This window comes from Urocitellus parryii, chromosome 12, assembly GCF_045843805.1.
Source record: "Urocitellus parryii isolate mUroPar1 chromosome 12, mUroPar1.hap1, whole genome shotgun sequence".
In the NCBI taxonomy this organism is placed as follows: Eukaryota; Metazoa; Chordata; class Mammalia; order Rodentia; family Sciuridae; genus Urocitellus; species Urocitellus parryii.
This window is the reverse complement of record NC_135542.1, coordinates 4,269,975-4,295,477: the sequence shown is the minus strand read 5'-3', so window position 1 is coordinate 4,295,477 and position 25,503 is coordinate 4,269,975. Positions and strand designations below refer to the sequence as shown.

The window sequence follows — 25,503 nt, the reverse complement described above, 5'->3', positions numbered from 1 at the left end:
TGTAAAACCTTTTTGTTTTTTTTTTTGAGTGATTTGTCACTTCTTCATTTTTTTTTATTGATGGTTGTTCAAAACATTACATAGTTCTTGATATATTGTAAAACCTTTTTATTTTAAAAGTATTATCTGAGGACTTACAAGTTATAAAATGACATTCTAATAGAGTGTTTGTTCGTAGGAACCTAACTTTTTGTCTTCAACATACAAAACAATTAGAAATGATACAGTAATTTTGTAGAGGTACAGCTCTTATATAAATGATCTTGCAGTAGTGTTGTGGAAGTTTACTAATCACTTCAGTGGATGACGCAGAATTTAACTTATAAGTAAAAAAAACTTTATAAAATTACAAAAGCAAATAGTGCAAAGTTTATGGGTAGTCAATAAATCTAAGAATTTCTTGTTAGACAAAATTATATCCTTGAAAGGCTTTAAAAAAGTGTAAGACCAACAGAAGTGTACTTTTTTATGAAGTTAATTGAGGCTAAAATGAATCTTAGCTATTCATTTTCAAAAACAAATTTTCATCTTAGTTTGTTAACCTGGAAGAAAATGGGATCATGTTATAATAGAAAATGTTTTCTTTTAAATATCATAGGCAGAACAAGCTGCTATAACTTCTGAATTTGAGAGCTACAAAGTCAGAGTTCACAACGTTTTAAAGCAACAGAAAAACAAATCTGTGTCTCAGGCTGAAAGTGAAGGAGCTAAACAAGAAAGGTAAAGTCTTTAAAAAAAAAAAAAAACATGAAACACAGGTTCTTCACCAAGTAGGTTGAAAATCTTATTTTGATTTCTTTCAACTATAGAATTTTATGTATATTATTACTGTAAGGTCAGGGACCGGTGACCAAAAGTAGGCAGATTAAAAGGCTGCTGAACAAGGCTTTATTGAGATTTGTTCCCAGGCAAGACCCTCCAATCCAACAGAGCAGGTCCAGAGGACTAGCAGGCTCAGCCGGATTGGAATTTTTATTGGGTTTAGGACAGGAAGGAAGGGCTTGGGACAGGAAAGGGAGGTTTTTAGAGTCCCTTGTCCTACTAGGTTGGTCGGGGGAGCTTGCAGAGATCCAGGATTGGTCAGGAGACCTGGCTGATTGACAGGTGGTTCTGTCGACACCTGATTGGTAGTTCTTTTGCATGAGTTGGTCACCTGGTCCTTTGTTCCCTTAGCCACCTCAACCAACCTAACAATTACTAACAAACATTTGGCATCACTTTGACTAAAATTTGAAATTCTCTTATAGAGGTTGAATGTAGTAGTTCAGTTCATTCCAAGAAACTCATACATGCAATAGAAATTGATTTCAGTTCATGATCCCTTCCTTTTCCCTCCCCCTTTCCCTCTCATCCTCCCTCCCTTTTCTCATTCTCCTTCTACTCTACTTGACTTCCTTTTGCTAGTCTATTAATTTATATTTGATTAAGTTTTTTGGGGGAGGTACCAGGGATTGAACTCAGGAGCACTCAACCACTGAGCCACATCCCCAGCCCTATTTTGTATTTTATTTAGAGACAGGGTCTCATTGAATTGCTTAGTGCCTCACTTTTGCTGAAGCTGGCTTTGAACTTGCAATCCTCTTGCCTCAACCTCAGCCCTCTGAGCCACTGGGATTATAGGTGTGCGCTACCTCATCTAGCTTGATTGGTTCTTTTTTTTTTTTTTTTTTTTTTTTGGTGTTGGGGATTGAAACTAGCCAACTAAGCTATATCCCTAGCTCTTGATTGGTTCTTTATATAGTCCTATCTTTCCCCCTTCCTTTCTTTTATTTTACTGTAGCTTCCACACCTGAGACAAAACATTCAACCTCTGAGTTTCTGAGTTTGGCCTGTTTCACTTAATATGATATTCTCCATTTCCATCCATTTACCAGCAAATGCCTAATATCATTCTTTTTATGGCTCAGAAAAACTCCATTGTGTATATAAACCATAATTTCTTAATCCCATCTACTGAGAGGCATCTGGGTTGATTCCATAAGTTAGCTAATATGAAGTGTACTGCTGTAAACATTGAGGTGAATATATCTCTACAATATGCTAAATTTAAAGAGCTTTGGGGAAAATACCAGAGAGTGGGATAGCTGGGTCATATATGGTGGTTCCATCCCTAGTTTACTGAGGAATCTCCATACTGTTTTCCAGAGTGGTTGTACAAGTCAGCAATCCCACCAACAATGTACAAATGTTTCTTTTTCCCCACAACGTCACCAGCATGTGTTGTTGACATTCTTGACCATTGCCATTCTGACTAGAAGGAGATGAAATCTTAGTGTAGTTTTGATTTGCATTTTCTTGATTGCTAGAGATGTTAGAACATATATTTTTCATATATTTGTTGGCCATTTGTGTTTCTTCTTTTGAGACGTTTCTATTTAGTTCTTTTTGTCTATTTATTGATTTATTTGTTTTGAGTTTTTATTATGTTAAGTTTTTTGAGTTCTTTGTATATTCTAGATATTAATCTCCTGTAGGAGGAGTAGCTGGCAAAGATTTTCTTCCATTCTGTAGGTTCTTTCTTTGTGTTCTTAATTCATTTACTTTGCTGTGCAGAAACTTTTTAGTTTGATAGCATTCCACTTTGTATTATTTATTGCACTTTGGAGGTTTTATTAACAAAGTTGGTGCCTGCACCAATATGATGGAGTATTGACCCTATGTTTTCTTCTAGTTGTAAAATTTCTGGTCTAATTCCTAAGTCTTTGATCCATTTTGATATGAGTTTTGTGCGAGGTGAGGGGGTGGGTGTGTAATTTCATGTTTCTACATATTGCTGTATAGTTTTCCGAGCACCGTTTGTTAAAAAAGGCTGCCTTTTCTCCAAGATATAATTTTGATGCCTTAGGAAAAAGTGTCACCATTTTCAAGAGCCATTCTTGAGCATGCCTGAAGATTGGGTTCCAACCATTTGAATGTAAATGTTTTACATTTTTTTCCACTTTCTTATACAGTCAATATTTTTTTAAAAAATGAAATGAATAGGACTGGGGTTGTAGCTCACTAATAGAACACTTGCCTTACACATATGAGGCACTGGGTTCAGTCCTCAGCACCACATAAAAATAAATCAATAAAATAAAGGTATTGTGTCCATCTACAAAAAAGAAATCTTTTTTAAAGAAATGAATAGAGGGGTTGGGGATGTGGCTCAAGTGGTAGCGTGCTCACCTGGCATGCGTGCGGCCCGGGTTCGATCCTCAGCACCACATACAAACAAAGATGTTGTGTCTGCCGAAAACCAAAAAAAATAAATAAATATTAAAATTCTCTCTCTCTCAAAAAAAAAAAAAAGAAAAGAAATGAATAGAATATTGTGTGGATCGTGTCAAAATTATGGATTTTAAATATTTGTTTTCTTCTAAATTTTATTCTAACTCTAGAAAGACCTGCTTTTCTTCAGGTCTTGTCTTTCACTGTAGCTTGGTCTAAATATAGTTCTCATAATGGTTAATATAGAACTATGTTGGTTATTTTTTAACTAATGGCATAATTCATAACATAAATAAGCTATTTTGATGCTGTTTAATGTTCTATTCCACTGTATAAATTTTTAAAATTCAGAGACTTCTTATTTGTAAATCTGTAGCACCTGAGGTTTAAAATCTTAACATCTTTTTTTATTATATCTAATCCTATTCTTTGAATCCTTAACAATAGTTATATTTGCTTTAGAATCATTCATAATAATGAGTATGACATGGAAAGATTAAATGATTAAAATATATTGGAAACCACAAAAGGGAGTTTCACTCCTTTCATGTTTTATAACTATTTATTTCTATTTTAGGGAACACATGGAAATGTTAATTGATCAACTGAAAATCAAATTACAAGAAAGCCAAAGTAACTTACAGATTAATGTAGCTGAACTTCAGACATTGCAGTCTGAGCATGATACTCTTCTGGAGAGGCACAACAGGATGCTTCAGGAAACAGTGTCCAAAGAGGCGGAACTTCGAGAAAAGTAAGATTGCTAGTAGCGCTAATGCTATTTGTAGCAGTCAGCAGTGTTTCTTTGCTAGAACTACTAATATGTTGCTCCTTGGAATAAGTACAGATTTAAAAATAAGTAGACATTTCTAAAGGCTTAATAACTTTGTTTCATTTACCATAAAGCCTCCCTCTTTGGATTGTTTTTGTATTTGTCATTTTTAGAATATTAGTGTTATTAAAAAGAGTTACTAGTATATAGTTGTTACCACCAAAACCCTGTCTCAAAATTTTTTTAAAAAATAGAAAGGTCTGGGGACATAGCTCAGTAGTAAAGTGCCCTTGGGTTCAATTCCCAGTACCACCAAAAAAAGAGGAAGGATTATATATATTATATAGAATATTGCATGGATTATATCAAAATTATATGTATATATATGCATATATGTGTGTGTGTGTGTGTATATATATATATACTGTTAACACAAAAGACAATTAATGCCTCAGAAGAAAGAAAATGCTACTTTCCACCCCAAGTGTCAAATTATAAGCATTTTTCTTCATTTCCAAAGGAAAACATTAAACAGCTGCTAACTAAAAAATAAAATGCAGCTCACCTTTGCAACTCTATTTTCAACTTATCATATCTTGTTAATCATTACAATATTTTATTAGACTTCAGGAATATAGGCAGAATAAATAGTTTATTGCAAAGAAGAACTTTTGACCTCCTATAATAGGAAGTTGGTGGTAATATTTGTTGTATCTTAGGGCACTGAGAAAGAGTTCTTCTTTTAGTATCTTTCCTCAAGGGTTTTAGGGTACTTTACCTGCCTAAAGTGTGTTTATAGTATATACATAATCTTATGCTAACCTGAAAAAGGAAAGGAAGTGATTTCTTGGCTTACGCTTTTTTTTTTTAACATGTAATTTATATGTTAATCACATAAACCAAAAGTTCAGGGAAGATCTACCAACATTCTAACTACTATCAGCAGGGTTTCCATTAGATTAGCTTATAAATAATTACATTTACTTGATATTTACATCAGAAATTTTCAGCATTTTTTCTTTACTATAGAAAAGTTATTACAAAAGCATTGCTAGCCAGGTACAGTGGCACATACCTGTAAACCTAGCGACTCAAGAGGCTGATACAGGAGGATTGCAAGTTTGAGGCTAGAGTTGGTAACTTAGTGAAACTCTGTCTCAAAATAACAAATAAAAATATATGGGGGTATAGCTCAGTGGTAAAATACCCCTAAATTCAATCCCCTGAATCCCTAATACCACCACAAAAAAAAAAAAAAGTGTGTGTGTGTGTGTGTATATAAGTGTGTATGTATATATATGTATAAAATACACGTGTGTGTATATGTATCCACTATTGCTAACACAAAGGACAATTAATAATTGATGCTTCTAAAGTATTTAATCATCCATTGAATATTTTGAGTACCTACTATGTATTCTTTTAAATACTAAAAATTGGCCTTCCTCCTTCAAAAATACTTTCTTTGGTCTATGTTATTTAAATGTTTGAATATTTATACTTTTTTTATAAAAACAGCTCCAGAGGAATGTGCTAATTATGCTAGCCTGTTACATACATTATCCAGAGAGCCCAGGTAATGTAACATCCCAGTAACAAATGGGATAGGAAAGTGAACTTTCACTAGCATATTCATCCCAATTCCATATGAAAGGGGTTTGCTCATCTAGTTTTCACATGGGTAAATTCAGAAGTGTCATTGATACTGCCTGAAAGCTAGAAGCCTTGCCTGGCTCTTAAGTGTTTCTTTATTCTCTTAGAAAGTTGTGACTTCCTAACAATTCTTCCTTGACTTTCTTGTGCCCCTGGTTTCAATCCCAATACCAAAGAAACAAAAAACTCAAAAGGAAAAAATTTTTTAATCAAAACCAAACATATAAAACTTTAAAACTACAAGTAAATCATTAAAAGTAGTTATTCCCAAAGTGTAAGGTCTGCTAACTAGTGTCATGCTGATTACATGAAAAAACTGCTAAAAGTTGGCAATTCCTAGAGCTATTGCTGGAGATTCTGATTCAGTGACTGTAGCATGAAAACTAGACGTCTGAATTCTTTTTTATTTTTTAATATTTATTCTTAGTTATAGTTGAACACAATACCTTTATTTTATTTATTTATTTTTTTTATGTGGTGCTGAGGATCAAACCCAGCACCTTGCATGTGGTACATGAGTACTCTACCGCTGGGCCACAACCAGATGTCTGAATTCTTAAGAGGAACTCCAACAATTCTGATGTACACTCAAATTTGGAAGCAGCTACAGTAAACGAAGTCTTTGTATTTAAGTTTTATATTAATTCACTCAAAAATGCATACTTTCCTTTAAGACTTTCTTTATAGAAAGTGTTATTTTTCATGTTTTCATGGTAATAGAGAAAAGAATAATCTTATATTTGTGGAAGCTACCACATAGAATGACCTGAGGAAATAGGTTAATTAAAAGCATAATTTTAGGGCTGGGGTTGTGGCTCAGTGGTAGAGCGCTTGTCTCACATGCGTGGGGCACTGGGAAATTATATGTCTTTAAAAAATATATTATTTTAATAAAGATGTTATATAAGCTAGGAAGATGTTGAGGATGATGATAGGCATTTTGGTAATTATGATAGTATATGTTATACCCTAAATATAGTCCTATTTTATGATGAACCACTAAGAAATTTCCTTGCCTAAATCACACAACAGAGTCCCTGAACCAAGGCTCTGTATCTGAACTGTAGAACACAAAAAAAAGACTTCTAACTAGAGGACAGCTAGTCATCTAGATTTTAACACAGCAGTACATTATAGATGTATAGGCGACAAATTGGTTCATACATACACTTATTAGATGTCCTCAGGATTCTTTTGCAGAATCCAGTTGAGAAAGGCTGAGTCAATATATGAATTAAGTTCCTTTCACTCTTCAGGTTATGTTCAGTACAATCTGAGAACCTGATGCTGAAGTCTGAACATGCTCAGACGGTAAGTCAGCTAACATCCCAGAACGAGGTCCTCCGCAACAGCTTCAGAGATCAAGTGCGACATTTGCAAGAAGAGCACAGAAAGACAGTGGAGACTTTACAGCAGCAGCTCTCTAAGGTGGAAGCTCAACTCTTCCAGCTCAAGAGTGAACCAACCACAAGAAGTATGTATGTACCCAAGGAAGTACTAGTTGTTCATGTTTTTCACATATTGATGTCACTTGAATACACACGTTGTTCACAAATTCACAAGAAAGTCAGAATTTACTAGATGGCAACCAGTATCAGTTCTGTGATTAAAATTTTGAATTTCTGCTTACTAAGAACCTTTTTTAACCATTTGAACCCTTCTGGATTATACTTAGAGCAGCCTGTGTTACCTCTTAAAATTCTGATTCTCATGAATTTATTATCTTCCATGTAAATGAGTATTTCTTTTTCTCTGACTCAAGACATACTCATTGTAATGGGAAATACTCTAATTCTAGTATTCACCACTAGATACTTTATGTTCTCCATTGTAGATCATCAAAATATATCAAATTTTCCTAAAACCATTAGGAGAGAGAGCAAGGGGCGAAGCAGCACTGACTCGTAGAATTATTGGCCAGTACAGTGCTTTCCTTTTCTAAGTTTTAATTCATTGGAGTCTTAATTCAGCTATACCCAACATCTTGCATTCTCCCAGGAAGAATTGGGAAATTGTCAACCATCTTAATGCTTTAGTCATAATTTTATTGTGTTTGTTTCACACAGATAATGTTGTCAATGGAACATGGCAGCTACAGGTCACTTGTCAATGTCAGAAAACAATTTCAGAGACTTTTGACATGTACTAAGAGTCAAAATAGGAAGTAATCAGCCAGGGAAAAATAAGTCACACAAGAGGTTGTATTCTAGGAATGAACAGTGGAAATAAGCATTTGGTAAAATATCAGAACACCAGGAAAATGCTTCAGAAAGGGCAGAGAGCTAACTTAGGGTTGAAAGAACAGTAGAGGCAACTTCATGGGACAAAAAAACCTGGATTAGAATTTGGTCTCTAACAACCATGATACCTTGGATGAAGTCATTAAAGTTCTCTGTACTTCAGATTTCTTAGACTCAATAAAGTAATGTATTTTGAAACTATATTATGAACATGACAGTTCTGTACAAGTGTTCATTATCAGCATCATCAAGATCGGCTGCCCAGCAGACTGCAGCAGTGTTTTGTGTTAGAAAGAATGCAGTGACGGGAAATACCTAACCCACAAAAATAGGTAGAATTTTTACCAAAATTTAGTAACCGTTTAGCCCTCTCCCATAAATGAATGAACATAAGTAGTACAACATTATGATCTTTGTCTTATCCAACAGTTTATCATAGCTAGATGGTAGCAATTAATAGCTCTGCTCAAATGACTAAAATGTTTAGGCTAGGGATATAATTCAGTTGGTAGAATGTTTGCCTTACATGTAAAAGGCCCTGGGTTCAATTGGCAGCACCACCAAAAAAAAAAAAAAATGCCTAAAATATTTAAAAATTCAGTGACTATTGTTCAGACTTGTTTTAGCACTTTTCTTTTCATATTCCATTTGTCTTTTAGTTCTTTAAGTTCCTTTGCCATCCCCAGAATCATTTTATTTTAATAGAGTATCTTTGTTAAAAGCTGAATCCATCAGTTTTGAACACTCTCATACCCTTTAAAAAAAAAATATTTAATAGGCCCAGCTTCTTCCCACCAACCTTTGAAGAACCTTCGAGAAAGGAGAAACACAGACTTACCCCTTCTAGATATGCACACTGTAACCCGAGAAGAGGGAGAAGGAATGGAAACAACTGATACTGAGTCTGCATCTTCTGCCAGCACATACACACAGTCTTTAGAGCAGCTTCTTAATTCCCCTGAAACTAAACTTGGTATGTTACACTGTCTAAATATTTCTCTTATTCAATTTTACTATCTTTTGAATTAATATTACTCTAATTTTTACAGCCTTTTGAGCCACTTTCCAATAAAATACCTTTCAATATTCTGCTACTTATTCAAATGAAAACTTTCCTGCAGTGTGAAACAGATGTCTTTTTAAAATAAAATGCTAGTTCTACCCTACGCTTGAGCCAGAAATATATGATTGAAAGTCCTTTAGTGGTATTAGCAAGTAAATAAACTAGTCTCTTACCCTTTGAAGACACTGACAATTTCAGTTTTTCTTCTTGATGAAGTAGTGCTAAATTTGCTCTAGTAAATGTAGTTTTGGTATATTTTGTTCTTATCTGTAATGAATGTTACTATTCATAATTTAGAAGGGAATATATCATCTTTCTGAAGTTTTGGAACCACCTAGAATAAGAGCCATTTGTATCCATGGTCATTGACTGTATGGGTGAAAAGTGCAAGTTATGGTTCCCTTAGGTAGAATCAGTAGTTGTGACAAGGAATGATCTGATGTTGTAGTGGCAGACTCCAGAATGAGACTTGGTTTTGTGATTTTTGTCAAAATTACTTGTCAATCCTGAGCCAGATCCCTTATCTATAAAAATTTGCATAATGATACCTCTCCTACCTCATAGAAGATTCTTACGGAGATTCCTGATATAAATGAACTGTAAATGTTAAAGCTTTCCTCATTCATAAGTGAAATAATGTAAGCTCATGGAACATTAATAGATGGAAAGAAGGTGTATACTGAAACCAATAAAATGATTTAGCTTAGTGATAGAGTGCTTGCCAGCATGTGTAATGCCTTGGGTTGAGTCCCCAGCACCACACACACAAAAAAAAATCCGAAAACACAAGCTCTGACAGAATTTAGAATTAAGGCTCACAGGGCTTGTATTCCTTTTTAAACTATATGCATTACAACACAGATTCTGTCTTATTTGTGTTATTCAGCATGTAACCTTTGAATTGGGGTATGTTGAATGAATGGCAAACAAAGCTGACTTACATAATAGTGCAGAGTTCTTACTTATTTATATACTTTATATATAAATGTTTTTCTTTTTTTTTTTAAAGGAGAGAATTTTTTTAATATTTATTTTTCGGTTTTCGGTGGACACAACATCTTTATTTTATGTGGTGCTGAGGATCGAACCCAGCGCCCCGCGCATGCCAGGCGAGCGCGTTACCACTTGAGCCACTTCCCCAGCCCCTAAATGTTTTTCTTATTTAGAATCTTTATCTTTAATCTCTGGTGTGAAAATTAATTCTTAGAACAACATGTTGCAGAACCTCCTGTATGGCATGCTGAATTTACCAAAGAAGAATTGGTTCAGAAGCTCAGCTCTACCACAAAAAGCGCAGATCACTTAAATGGCCTGCTTCGGGAAACAGAAGCAACCAATGCCATTCTTATGGAGCAAATCAAGGTGAGGTAATAAAAATCTGACCACCATGAGAATGCTCTGCACCAATTTGATTGTCTGACCCTCTACACATACCCAAGTTTAAATCTTCATATTTCAGACTATCTGTAACATCTTGATTATTCCCTATATTAGATTCCTGATGGAAAGAAATATTGATTGTTTTTATGTCTACTATATACACTTTTTTTTTTTTTTTTTTTTTAAGAGAGAGAGAGAGGGAGAGGGAGGGAGGGAGGGAGGAGAGAAAGAATTTTAATATTTATTTTTTTTTTAGTTTTCGGCGGACACAACATCTTTGTTGGTATGTGGTGCTGAGGATTGAACCCGGGCCGCACGCATGCCAGGAGAGCGTGCTACCGCTTGAGCCACATCCCCAGCCCTATATACACTTTTTTATATATATATTTTTTAGTTGTTGATGGACCTTTATTTATTTGTATGTGGTGCTGAGAATCGAACCCAGTGCCTCACACGTACTAGGCAAGCACACTACCACTGAGCCACAACCCCAGCCCCTATATACACTCTTAATTCCTTCTTTTTCTAAGAAATCATAATAGATTTAGAAATTGGAGTGATATAAGTTCCACGTATGCTTAAGTAAAACTTAATAAGCATGGGTCCTTCAATTCTAAACAATGGAGCACTTCTAACTCAAATTATTCACCTGATGTTTGTGACACTGAACTAACTTAGCACAGTTGGTAGGCAGAGATAGCAAAGTGGCATAGGAAGTTTTTTCTCTTTAAAGTCAACATGAAATATCCAGAAATGTTTCAGAGCAGTTAAATATTGCTTAAATGATATATTTCCACCCTGGCTCATTGATAAATCACCTCCAAGAATAAACTCATGGTACTTGAGCCGTGTTCAAAACCTAGGTCCTGAACTTTGCGTGTATATTGTCTTAGTTAACCCTCACAGTCCCTGGAAAGGAGGGGGAAAAAATGAAGCTGGTAAATGGTGGGGCAAAATTCTAACTGCTGCGTGAGAAGTACATGCTTCTGCTTCTGCATGTTGTTGCTCCAGATAGATCTGCCCTGCCTCTGTGTAGGGTCACCACCTATCCTTGTCAGATTATTATTTTTTTAATGTTGAATTATGTACTTTTACATATATATATGGTATTCCATTACTAAATACCTCAGTATTTACTTATAAAACATTTTTTCATCTATCAAAACATCATTATATCTCACAAATCATTGACTAGCCCAATAAACCTAAGTGACGTATTTAAATGTTGTATTTCCACAGATTTACACTTGCATGATTTCTTGGACTCTCTGGTCACTTTTTTTAAATGACCCTGGATTTTAGAACAGAGTTAACTGACTTTCCTGGACTAACCTAAAATTACAAAATACTGTATAACAAAAACTACAGCTTTGTTTAAACCTAGAAATCATCCTCAAAGATTTTTAATTTCCTCCTACCTTTTTTGTATCATTCTTTACCTCATTTTTCTGGTAGTAGTTAAGATGTCTTAAGCTCCTGAATGTTCACATTATCCTGAATTTGACTTTTGTTTTGGTCAAGTGCTGTTCACTGTGAACATCTTACCTGCCTGAGCTCTGTGAGCAAGGCAAGGGCATAAGGTTAGTAGAAGTTGTGGACGTTTATTTCAGTGCCTGTTTTCAAACTTGCTTACCTTCCTCAGCTCATGTTCTACAGAGAGTAGAGGTTGGTGAGAGCATCATAGTACTAGCTTATGTCTGCAGTTGTTCATTTTACAGATTTTCCAGTAGTCCTCCAGTTTTCAGCCCCCATTTCCATGATGCCCTGTGCTTCCACGGCAGGAACTTCTCAGTGTTTACACAGGATGCATCCCCTCCTCTAGTTAGTGGTACTTGGGAAGCCACTGGACTGAGTCACTTCCACTCCTTTATCTGCTTCCCATCTTCTTGGAATTTTTTGATAAATCTCATTTATTCTTTTTTCCTCTCCTAGTGCTTTCTTTATTGTCACGGGGAGACAGATGTTCAGAGAAAAGAAAAATGCATGTGTTTAGTCTGCCATGTTTGACCAGAAACCAGTAAAACCTATTTTTAACTCATTTCTCTAACAGCTCCTCAAAAGTGAAATAAGAAGATTGGAAAGAAATCAAGAGAGAGAGAAGTCTGTTGCTAACCTGGAGTACTTGAAGAATGTCTTGTTGCAGTTCATTTTCCTGAAACCAGGTAGTGAAAGAGAGAGGCTTCTTCCTGTTATAGATACAATGTTGCAACTCAGCCCAGAAGAAAAGGGAAAACTTGCTACAATTGCTCAAGGTAGGTGACAGGAGCCTCCACTTCTGTTTATAACTTATACTAACCATTGGCCTATAGTTAACAATTTATGTGCCTACACATATTTCATGATACTATAATTTTTAAAATTGTAGCTATTAAATTAATTTTGTTCACTTGAATTGATTCTATCATATATGCCTGTGACTAGATTTGAAAAGTTGACATTTTAACATATAGTATATTTATATAATTTTAACACTCAGGAAAATATAATACATTGCTTATTTTGATCTTCTCACTCTTTGAGATTAGATTTGTATTCTGGAGTTGAATTCTAGTATTGAGTTGAATATGAATGTGGTTTTGTTTTAGATCATACTTTTTTTTTTTTTTTTGTACTGGGGATTGGTTCCAGGGGTGCTTAACCACCAAGCCACATCCACAGCCATTTGTTTTTAATATTTATTTTTCAGTTGTACTTGGACACAATACCTTTATTTTTATTCATTTATTTATTTTTATGTGGTGCTGAGGATCAAACCCAGGGCCTCGCATGTGCTAGGCGAGCACTCTACTGCTGAGCCACAACTCCAGTCACAGCCATTTTTTTATATGTTTTATTTAGAGACAGGGTCTCAATGAGTTGCTTAGAGCCTCACCACTGAGGCTGGCTTTGAACTCACAATGCTCCTGCCTCAGCCTCCCAAACTGCCGGAATTATAGACATGTGCTACTGTGCCCAGCATACTTTAAAAAAAAAAAAAAAAACATAATATTGAGCTGTTCCTCTCCTATTTCACCCTCATCCTCTTCCCACCTCCAGACAGTCTAGGAACAGCAGTTATATGGCCCATATCCTGCTGTCCTCTTTCCAGGTGAATGAAGCTGTAAAGCTGTCCTGTTGTGGAGTTTAAATTTTCATGTAAATTTGATGGTGTGTTGTATAAACACTTGGAAATGCTTCTCATACAGCTGCTACAGTTCCTGATTTCATACTACATCTTAAGCATCATGATTTTATTTTCTGGTTAGTTTTTTTGTTTTTGTTTCATTTTTTGTTTTTGTTCTCTTTCTTGACATGGAGGTCTTACCGTGTTGCCCAGGCTGGTCTGAAACTCCTGGGCTAAAACAATTTTCTAGCCTCAGCCTCCCAAGTAACTGGGACTATCTGCACACACCACCATGCCTGGCTTAGGGTTAGTGTCTTGTTTTTTCGTTTTTAGTATTTTTTTAGTTGTAGATGGACACAATACCTTTATTTTATTTATTTATTTATTTTTATGTGGTGCTGAGGATCCAGCCCAATGCTTCATACATGCCAGACGAATGCGCTACCACTGGCCACTACCCCAGCCAGGGTTTAGTTTTAAAACATCTTTATTTTTGACATTTTCAAGTGTGCAGAGAAATTACTACAGTAATGTGTTTTGTAGCTGTCACCCATCCCTAATAATTTTCAACTCGTGGTCAGTCTTTTGGCAGACATAGGAAGCACTAGAGATTTTAAAGCAAATTGCACAATTCAATTCATTTCCCTGAATTCCTCCATCATCTGTACTCAGTTCATTTTCATATACCTATAAAAAGATACAAATGTCTTTTTCTTTCTTTTTTCTTTTTTTTGTACTTATAGATCGACAAAATAGCTTTATTTATTTTTAGGTGGTGCTGAGGATGGAACCCAGGGCCTCACACATGCTAGGCGAGTGCTCTACCGCAGAGCCACAACCCCAGTCCAACCCAAATGTCTTTTTAAGTATCAAAAATAGGGCTCATGCATTGCATTTGGTTGGTTTTCCTTGTTTTGTTGTGTTTTGATTTTTCATTGGAGGGATGTATTTTGTTTTTCAAGGGGGTTTGTTTTGTTAGTTTGGTATGAGGGCTGAACCTAGGGATACTTTACCATTGAGCTACATCTCCAGGTTTTTTTTTGTTTGTTTGTTTGTTTGTCTTTTGAAACAGGGTCTCACTACATTGCTGAGGTTGTCTAGAACTTGCCATCCTCATACCTCAGCATCCCAAGTAGCTGAAATTAGATTATAGGCATGTACCTCCGCACCAGGCAGCTTGTGTTTTTTTGTATGTTTAGATTTGTTGTTGTTGTTGTTTTAGTACACAATAATTCCATGTTCCCATATTAAATATGCCATTTATTAATTGAAGAAATTAGTCATTTGTCCTATGGTAGTTCAGTATTCTGAATTTGGTACTTCCAAGGTAGCAATATTTGTTCCAGTATTGTACATAAGTAGGAAGTTGGCTCTCTGATTAGATCGAGATGCAATTGGGTAGGGGCAAAAATATCTTTGAGGTAGCATTGTGTAGTTTCTGAGACATCACGTGACCCAGAATGTATAGATGTACCACTTTCAACTGATTTTCTCATCTGATTCATGCTTTTTAACATGTTTCTCTGTCCCCTGTAAATCCTAACTGGTAAATTTAGAATGGTCCTCAAATTGAGTGGGCAGAAACACCTGATGCATTTACTAAAACTCAGATGGAAGCTGGATGTGGTGATACACACCTGTAATCCCAGTGGCTTTAAAGGCTCAGTCAGTAAGATCACAAGTTCAAAGCCAGCCTCAGCAACTTAGCAAGACCCTGTTTCAAGATAAAATATAAAAAGGGCTGGGGATGTGGCTCAGTGGTTAAGTACCCCTGAGTTCAATTTCTAGTATTTTAAAAAAAAAAAAGATGGCTAGACCCCACCTATGATATTGTATTTTTATTTCTTTATTTTTGGTGCTAGGAATCTAACTGAAGACCTCACACATGAAGTGCTTTACCACCTAACTACACCTGTAGCCAACATTTTACATTTTAGCAAGTTGATGCTGATAATCCTTTCCTGGAGATCATACTTTCAGAATCCCTGATCCAAAGGCCTGATAAGATTCAGACCTAATTATTTGCAGGAATACTTCACATTTAGTATTAATAGATTCTTTGAATCTGTTTTCCTACAACACATCTTCCTGGTGATGCAGGAATAGTCTGAATACTGATGGTAAACTTTGTTTTGCTAACTACTGAGTATATTACCATAGCCACAAGAGTATTTTTGTCACAATATCCAAAATAAGAATATATCATGTGGGCTGGGGATGTGGCTCAAGCGGTAGCGCGCTCGCCTGGCATGCGTGCGGCCCGGGTTCGATCCTCAGCACCACATACAAAGATGTTGGGTCCGCCGAAAACTGAAAAATAAATATTAAAAAAAAAAATTTTGGAAAAAAAAAAGAATATATCATGTATATTTTTAGTAAGATAGTTATCCTAAATCATAAATTTGCTTTTATATGCCATTCTTTTTTTTGTTTTTTGTTTGTTTGTTTTAAAGATTTTAGTTGTCAATGGACCTTTATTTTATTTATTTGTATGTGGTGCTGAGAATCGAACCCAGTGCCTCACACATGCTAGACAAGCGCTCTACCACTGAGCCACACCCCCCAGCCCAATATATGCCATTCTTTATTTAAAAACTTATTTCTAACTTATTTTCAGAATGACATATGTATTCTTAAATTCAAAGATAGCTTTTTTTAGAACACTGATATATTATCAAAATACTTAGCATGAATAACAGTTCCCTTTTAAAAGCCTAGTATGTTTTATGTAATTTATTTTTTTAAGAGAATTTTAATATTTATTTTTTAGTTATTGGTGGACACAACATCTTTGTTGGTATGTGGTGCTGAGGATCAAACCCGGGTCGCACGCATGCCAGGCGAGCGCGCTACCGCTTGAGCCACATCCCCAGCCCCTGTTTTATGTAATTTAAATGCTATAAAAACCCAAGTGATTCCTATTCAGTTTAAGATGTGTTGATTAAAAGAAACTAACCTAAAAGTTTCCATAACAGTGTTTTTTAAAATAATTATTCATAAAATAAATAGAAGAGTTCTGTAGAAATCTAGAATTTTATTGCCTACTTTTGGAAAATCCTGTAAATGAACAGGAAAACTCCACTAATTTATTAAACAAATTAAATCTTTATATATCATTTACTTTTCTTATCTGTGTGGATAAAAGATAACTTGTTTAAAAAAAGACTTATAGCCAGGTGTAGTGTTATACACCTGCAATCCCAGCAATTTAAGATGCTGAGGCAAGAGGATTGCAAGTTCAAAGCCAGCCTCAGCAACCTTTCGAGGCCCTGAGCAACGTAGTGAGACCCTGTCTCAAAATAAAAAAGACTGGGAATGTGGCTCAGGCTTTTGGATTCAATCCCTCAAGACCTCACACATGAAGTGCAGACTTATAAAAATCAAAAACTGATGGTTTAATAGCAGATATGATTTAAGAGAGAATATATAAACCAGAATACAGGTTAGAAGGAATTTTGCAGAATTTACCATGAAGAAGCAAGAAAATAAAATGTAAAAAGCGATAGAATGAAAACATTGACCATATATCTAATAACTGAAGTTCTGTACCTTCCCAGAGACTGGGCAAGATTGGGACCTTCTACATGAAGACTGCCCTGTTCCCTCCCACACCCACTGCTTTTGGCTTAGAATTATAAAATGAAGTTCCTCATTGGAAAAATCCTTTAGAAAAAGAAGTTGGTAAGGAAGGTGTCCTACACTCCTAGAGAAAAGTACAGAGTGATCTGGGCTGGGAATATGCTTTGTACTAACCCTGCAGACTTCTGATAAGTCTTCCAGAACAGGAAGGAGAATTTGAGAGAAGCAATTTAGGGTGAAGGGGAATTGAAGAGAAAGTTGTGATTTGGTCAGAGTTGCTGATTTAGTCCTATAATTTTAAGTGAATGCACATATGCATTTGTGTTTGTATATGTGTGTATGTTGGAATAAACAGTTTACATAAATGACATCATTGTTTTAAAATAATAAAAGTTCTCAAAGGACAAGACAGAAAGAATGGGGCAGAGATAATATGTGAAAAGAATGGCTGACATTTTTTTTTTTTTGGCTGATGAAGGATATCCAGCCATGGTTCAGAAACTCCAGTAAAATCTCAAACAGGAAACCCTAAAAAATAAGTAAATAAGACTAAGATAAAGACAAACCTCAAACGCAGCCAGAGAAATAAGACACATTTCCTCACCTAAAAAAGAGTAACAAATAGGGTCAGGCCTGATGGTACACATCAGTTTGGGAAGCAGAGGCATGAAGATCGCAAGTTCAAAGCTAGCCTCAGCAACAGTTGAAGCACTAAGCAATTCAGTGAGATCCTGTCTCTATATAAAATACAAAATATGGCTGGGGATGTGACTTAGTGGTTAAATGCCCCTAAATTCAATACCCAGTACCCAAGACAAAAGAGTAACAAATAAGTTTGGTGCTACATGCCTGTAATCCCAGCAGCTGCAGGCTGAGGAAGGAGGATTGCAAGTTCAAGTTCAGCTTCAGCAATTTAGAGAGGCTCTATTCAACTTAGCAAGACCCTGTCTCAAAGTAAAAAATTAAAAAAGGATTGGGGATGTGGCTCAGTGGTAAAGGCCCCCTGGATTCAATCCCAAGTACTGGAAAAAAAAAAAAAAAAGTAAGCCTCACCATGGACTTCTTAACAGCATTGGTATAATGCAGTCAAAGAAATAACTGCCGACCTTGTAAAAAAGCATGTTTCATGGACTTTTTTTCCAAACTGACTTTTAAAAATTTCCCTCACTGGAAATTCTCTAGGATATTCTGTAGGCAAAAGGAAATCTCCCTAGGTAGATCTGAAGTGCAAGAAGGGAAGACACAGAGAAAACTCATAACTGTAGTACAGATAGGAGCCTTCAGCCTGATGGCCCACATATCATTGCCAAGGCCCTAAACTACAGATAATCATCAACACGTGTGGGATATCATAAAGAGTGTAAGAGCCACTCTTCCTGAACTGAAGGAACTGGACCTTTGGAGCAAAACACAGGTACCTCTCGCCTCCTTCATCATCTTCATAGCAATATTTATCATGTCTGGTTTTGTATAAAGTAGATAGCAAAATTTTCATTTAGGTCGTTACCAATTAGTGGACACTGAAATTAATTTGGTGAATAACACCCAAAATATATTTTTTTAAATAAAAAGAATAGCCTGGTAAGGTGGTACACACTTGTAATCTCAGCAACTCATGAGTGTGAGACAGGAGGAAGTAGAGTTCAAAGCCAACCTCAGCAAAAGTGAGTCACTAAGCAACTCAGTGAGACCCTGTCTCTAAATAAAATACAAAACAGGGCTGGGGATATGGCTCAGTGATCAGGTGAGTTCAATCCCTGGTACCCAAAATAAATAAATAAAAATAAAATAAAAAGAATCATACAGGTACAGTGATGCACACCTATAATTCTAGTGGCTTGGGTAGGTTGAGGCAAGAGATTGCACGTTGAAGAGAACTTGCACGTTCAAGGACAGCTTCAGCAATTTAGCAAAACCCCATCTCACAATTTAAAAAAAAAGGGCTGAGGATGTGGCTCAGTGGTTAAGCTCCCCTGGGTTCAATCCATGGTACCATATAAAAAAGCAAATACAATAAAAAGAATAAGACAAACATAAGAATACATTGAATCTAGTAAAGGTAAGAATTATTTCTTGAGCCAAGCACAGCAGCAGTGTACACCTGTAATCCCAGCTACTCAGGAGGCTGAGGCAAAAGGATTGCAAATACAAGGCCTACTTAGACCCCGTCTCAAAATAAAGGGCTGGTAGGTTGCTTTCCTAGCATTTGTGAGGCCCTGGGTTTAATCCCCAGTACCAGAGGGGAAAAAAATTAGCATTATTTCTTGAAATTCTAGGTATGTACATGAGTTTTGGTGTCTCTCTGCCTATATCAGTTCCTGCTATAAATTTTAGTTTTTCTCATTGTATAGTAAGGTCAAAAATATTTGCAAAACATCAGTTTAGGAAGAGAATAAAAAGTAACATCAAACTCCTTGTGATAAACACTCATTACAAATCCAACTTAAACCCCAAGCAGGTATTATGAACTGCTCAGGATAGTCTGTGACATTTCTGTGTATGATAAATCAACATAGAGTATAGCAGTAGTCCCTACACAAGTAGCGTCAAATAGATACTGCTAAGAAGTATAGGCTGCTCTTCTGCTTACACCACAAATGTTAACTCACACTACCCCCTCTCTGTTAGAGCTCAGCACAGTTTAGAAATTTTCTCTTTTCTACTTGAGATAGAACTTAATGATAAGCAGCTTTGCTCCTCAAATAAGTTAGCGGTACAGTACTACTCTGTGCAGAATCAGAGTCTCAGTTTTGCTGTTCAAGCTACAACTAAAAGTTGTTTCTCTACATTTTCTTTACTCTTCAATTAGATTACAATTTACAGATCTCTGTATTGTTACTTAGTACACCGTATATTCGCCAAGGTCCAGTAATATTTAAAAGTAAATAAAGAGGAAAATGGCTATCAACACAACAGGAAAACAGGCCAAGATGGTCAAATTATCTGCAAACTGGCAGAAAGAGCATGCATACTCATCTGATTTGATTTGCAGAGAATAAAAAACTTACCAGAAGAAAACAGATGCTCAGAGCAGGAGCAAATGCATCCTATCTTTGACCAGCTTTTCTCCAGTTCTTTTTATTGAGGGAGAAAAAATGGCTGCCAGGAATATTATCTAATCAGGGCAGGCCCTACTAGAAATGAGCACACAGCTGAATTTTTATTGTGTCACAAGACTTGTACTTCGAGTATACCATTCAGCCCAGGTGAACATCCACAGTCTGCATTTCAGTTTGGGGAAATGTTTCCAATCTTCTGACTCATTATTCTTGGGAGCAAGTGGGTCTCAGAAAATATAATTAGTACACAGTTGTTCATCCCCTAACAATATCTATTCTTCCAGCTTTCTTTTTTTAAATATCTTTTTAATTGTAGATGGACACAATATTTTATTTGTTTTTATTTTTATGTGGTGTCAGGAATCAAACCCAGTGCCTCACACATGCTAGGCAAGTGTTCTATCCTGAACCACAACCCTGACCCTTTTTCAGCTTTAAGTTATTCTCCATGCTGATTGCAGAAAACAGACTTCTAGAAAGTCCTTACCTTCATTATTCCCTCTTCTAGAAATTTTCTTTTATGTAATCTTGTCTTGATGGTCAGAAGGCTGACCTAGTGAGTTTATTTTGAAGCAGTAATACAGCAAGATGGATAGGTTACAAGAGAGTGTGACTTCTGTCTTACTAGAAGACTCTCTCTACTTGTATATTTCAATAAAGCGACCTGCCATAGTGGAGAGGCCCATGTAGCAAGGAACTGAGTCCATCAGTCCACCAGCCTCAAGGAACAAATTTTGCCAACTGTCACATGAATTTGGAAGCAAATCCTCCAGTTCAGCCTGGCCAACATCTTGAACTGCAGCCCTTAAGAGACCCTGAAACAGAGCCATTCCTGATCTCCTGACCCACAGAAACTGCAGGATAACAAATGTGTATTGTTTAAAACCACCAAGTTTGTAGTGATTTGTTACACAGAAGTTCATAGGTAATACTATTAGAGTAAAAGCAGACTATAGCAAAAAAGGAAAGGAAATGGCTTGTCAACCACAGAAAGAGTTCTTCCATTTAAAATTTTGATGATGCTTTTCTCCATGAGATCCAACTATTGTATATATCTGTATGAAAACACAGGTGATTGGAAAGGGTACACACTAAATGCAATAACAATTACCTCTAGGGATGGGAGGAAGAAGGGAAAGGATGTGATGGAAAGGAGTGTTCACTTCCAAGGTTATGAAAATATAGATCGTATGACATGTTAATGTACAAATTATGTTACAAAGAAAAAAGCAAGAGAGACTCTGGAATTTTCTTGGAAGCCTAGAATTTTTTTGGACTTTAAGCCAGCATCATGTTAATCATAAAAAGGCAAAAAGAATAACTGGAACTCTCAGCAGTACAAAATGTTGCAGCCAGGGCTGGGGTTGTGGCTCAGAGGTAGAGTACTTGCCTAGTATGTGTGAGACACTGGGTTCGATCCTCAATTTTTATAGCTAGATTTTATAAATAAATAAAATAAAGGTCTATTGACAACTAAAAAATATTTTTTTAAATGTTACAATACTTTGGGGAAAGTTTGATACTTTTTATAAAAGTCCAACATGTACTCTGTATATATAAAAATATGCAGAAGGGCTGGGATTCTGGCTCAGTGGTGGAGTGCTTGCCTAGCATGAGAGAGGCACTGGGTTCAATCCTCAGCACCAGATGAAAACGAATAAATAAGAGTATTGTATCCATCTACAACTTTTAAAAAAATGCAGAAAATAGCAGGGTATGGTGGCATACACCTGAAATCCCAGCAGCTCCAGAGGCTGAGGCAGGAGGATTGCAGTTTTTAGATCAGGCTCAGCAATTTAGTGAGGCCCTAAGCAATTAGCAAGATCCTGTCTCAAAAATGAGGGGGGGGGGGGAAGGCTGGGGACTTAGCTCAGTGGTAAACCTTCCCTGGTTCTATTCCCAGTATTTAAAAAAAAAAAAACAGACCATATGTTGCCAAGAAGATCCAGGGAGAACTCCGAGTAGGAGGGAATGTGCCATCTCTTGGGGTGGTGGTACATGAAACTATATGCATTTATCACCACTCAGTGCAATGCTCCAAGAAGGGCGAATTTCACTGTACGTAAATAAACCTGATTTTTAAATGGTTAAAATGTTGTTTAGGGTTTAGCTTTGTGGTTTACCATAATTCTATTGGTTTTAGACTCCAAGTTAAGTTATGTAAAGGTTTCTGTTTAAAAGAATATAAAGAAATTTCTCTTGTTGTCAACATTACTTAGTTGTGCTAGGAACTTTATTATGAAGTTGTCTTATAGAAGAAGACATATACTGAATATCCAAGAACAGACATTGATTCATAACATCAAAATATCATGTGCAGAGATGCTGTTTCAGAATAAGTGGTTGCATTTCTTATGTATTGGTGATATTGTTTATTTGTAGAGAATCATTTTTGTGTAATTTTTACAGCTAGATTTTTAAGAAATTAATGCACTTGAAGTGTTAAATTCTAGATTACATGTCACTGTTTCGAAATTAAAATATAAAACATAAAAGTAGCATTAACTTGATTCAACCTAGGAAATCCAATTTCATATTCTTAAGAAATTAGAATAGTAACAAATGTGTCTTTTAGTTGCCATATAATCAGAGTGATTCTAAAATATAGATTTCATATTGAGAAAAAATTAATACTTTTTTTTTTTAACCCTCCACAGGTGAGGAAGAAAGTGCTTCCCGTTCTTCTGGATGGGCATCCTATCTGCATAGTTGGTCTGGACTTCGATAGGTTGATGGAAAGAAGATTCTTTATTTACCAAATAGAATCCATTTTGGAAAAAAAAAAATATGGTCATTTATATTACTGTTATTTTTCTGTTAAAAAGTATGTATATATATGTTTGCATCCTCCTATATCTGTACATAAATATAACAGATGTATATAAAGAGTCTCAGCTTGGAGTAAAAGTAGAGCTTGAAGTGTTGACACCAGTCCGCAAGCCTTGTAGCTCAACACCACAGACAGTGCAGTTTCTGTGATCTGCCTTGCATGACACCGGAATGTAAACAAAGGATGAAGTCACTCCCCTTTCTGAAATCTCAAGACCTGCCCGTTTCTAGGCAGTACTGTGAATTTTGAAGTTAAACTAAATTTTGGTACCATACCAACTGGAATATAAGCTCTTAAAATAATGTTTCAAGACTGTTTTTTGCAAGATCAGACTTGCAGATAAGTTGTTATTAATAAGTTGCTGAGAAAATTTGGCGATTAGAATATGAAGGAAAATGCTTTATTGTTGATTTTTGTTTGTTAAAGGATTGTGAAGTAAATATTCTTCAGTTAATTATGAGGTTAAGTTAAATTGCAATTTACTTGTTTGCTTACAGATTAACTGTTCTTTTTTTTTTTTTTTCTCCAAAGTATATTATCTCAACACTTGTTATGTTGTCAAAAGTGCTGGTTTACTGGCTGATGTAACACTGACTATGAATACATGGGACCACCACTTTAGCAGGGGTTAATTTGGTGATACGTCTCTAGGTTCTTGTTATGGTACCACTACTTGCAAGTCATGAGTCTCTTTTGAGAATTCTCTCCATCTCCCCAAATAAGAACTTCTCAGAATAACAACTGCATTACTTAGAATCGAATCTAAACCTGAAACTGGTGCTTCTAGTGTTTGAGTGTTGTGCATTCCATCCCATGGGATTTTAGAAACACGACTTGTAGATCAGTGCTGTGTCTTCACAGTTCTGGTGAATAACCCTCGATGTTGGTGTTACTTACCTTTGATGCCTCTGGATATATTTTATTGACTAGATCAAAATTGTGTTCTTAAATCAAAATTTGAGAATTCTATTTTTAATATTTATTTGTTAATAAATCACTACACAGTATGCTCTCTCAAGTTCTTAAGTCTTGCAATTTATATTCTTAATGTTCAGGCTCAGCTAGAGAACTGACTTTGTACTTCAATTACTGGGTACATTGGTTTCCAACTTAGATTAACTGAAATTTGCTGCTGACATGTTGAGTTTGTTCTTCAAAAAATATTTCTTATTTCTGTCTTTTCTCCCATCTTAGAAGAACAGACCTAACTAGTGAATGTATTAAAGAAAATTCATCTATTTAAGAGTTGACTTTAAAAGTTTAGGTTTTTTTACTTTATAAAACTGTGAATATGAGTATGCCAGCAGCATACAATGTAAACTGTATTACTTAAATAAATTTCACTTTCTCTTTTAGCCTAGGCCTTTTGAAATCTATCTAAACTTGTCTTGAAATATAGTCTATGCTTATGATTATAACAGAAACATCTTTTTGCATGATAAAAATTACTTTGATTACAAAAGGCATATTCTTTGGCTTCAGCAATGAGGAAATGTAATGATTATTTTAATATCTATTAAATATTTAACTATATTATATTTTTATGCCTACTCTTCTTCTGTTAGACACTGACTCTTTGAGGTTTTAAATTGCCTTATTAGTTTGAAATGCAAACTCCTTCATGACTGTCTTACACAGTTGGGACCTACTGGGTGCTTAAGAGAACATAGACCAAGCCACTGCAGTGGTGCACACCTGTAGTCCCAGCTGCTTGGGAGGCTCCCTTGAGCCCAGGAGTTCCAGCATGGCCTTATTGAGACCACCCACCCCTACCTAGTCCAACACAAAGAATGTAGAACAACACTTTGGCATGCACCAGGTTGACCCTGATGCCCACTCTATCTGACATGTGGCTTTGGAAGCAACAGTTGGCCTTGGCCTTTCTTTGAATAAGATAGACATTAATTCTACCAGAGGCAGGTGCCTATCTGGTCTACAGCTGAAGGAGGGACTTGAATGAAGGGTTTTGTTCAGGCCCTTTGGGCATTTGAACTGGGAAATGGGCAGGGACAGAGAAAGTGAAAGAGAAAAGCAGGAGATGCCACAACAAGGGGACAGGGTGACCCTGGAAAGGAGTAGACATGGCAGCAATGCCTCGTGGTTCAGGAGTGAGGGATTGAGTTCATCAGTAAATTAATATAATGCTTACATTGTTCCCTTTGACAACTTACTTCTCAAGACTATACCTGCCCAGACCTGGGACTGGAATCCAAATTTCCAGACTAAGTCCAGTGTTGTGACTAATGCTGGACTTGGTCTACAGCTCTCTTCGAAATGTCTTTGTAAACATTTTTAGGCTCCCAAACTTTAAGCTAAAATACGTTTATACTACCAAAATGCATTTATTAAAGGAAACTTTTTAAATGGTTGGCATCCTGTTCTGCCTAGAACAGTGTGGCTTTGCACCAATTGTTCTTATATAATATTAGTAACACTAACTCTCATTCTCAGAAGAGGCCCAGCTTGGAAGGGAAGTGTCAATGCCACCCTGCAGTACAGGAAGCAGAGATGGTAGAATGGGAAGTGATAAGACCAGCTCGAATGTAACTCCCCCACCTGTACATGCTCCACCTGGACCACCTGCTAGAAATGAAGCTAGAGCACCTATTGAATT

At 36.0% G+C, this 25,503-nt stretch overlaps 1 protein-coding gene across 2 annotated transcripts in view; it reads left to right on the top strand.

Annotated features, from left to right (window-relative positions):
• Positions 1-24,376, top strand: part of Gcc2 (GRIP and coiled-coil domain containing 2) — a 49,730-nt gene extending 25,354 nt beyond the window's left edge. The window contains exons 17-23 of one of the 2 annotated variants that reach the window (XM_077791783.1): positions 599-720; positions 3,788-3,964; positions 6,892-7,109; positions 8,654-8,848; positions 10,161-10,300; positions 12,369-12,570; positions 22,717-24,376. In XM_077791783.1, the coding sequence (XP_077647909.1) occupies positions 599-720; positions 3,788-3,964; positions 6,892-7,109; positions 8,654-8,848; positions 10,161-10,300; positions 12,369-12,570; positions 22,717-22,787 (1,125 nt within the window). In that variant the 3' untranslated portion in view covers positions 22,788-24,376. Of the gene's footprint in view, positions 1-598; positions 721-3,787; positions 3,965-6,891; positions 7,110-8,653; positions 8,849-10,145; positions 10,301-12,368; positions 12,571-22,716 lie in introns of both variants that reach the window. The other variant, XM_026380233.2, reaches the window with a different exon arrangement.
• Positions 24,377-25,503: the final 1,127 nt, after the last annotated feature.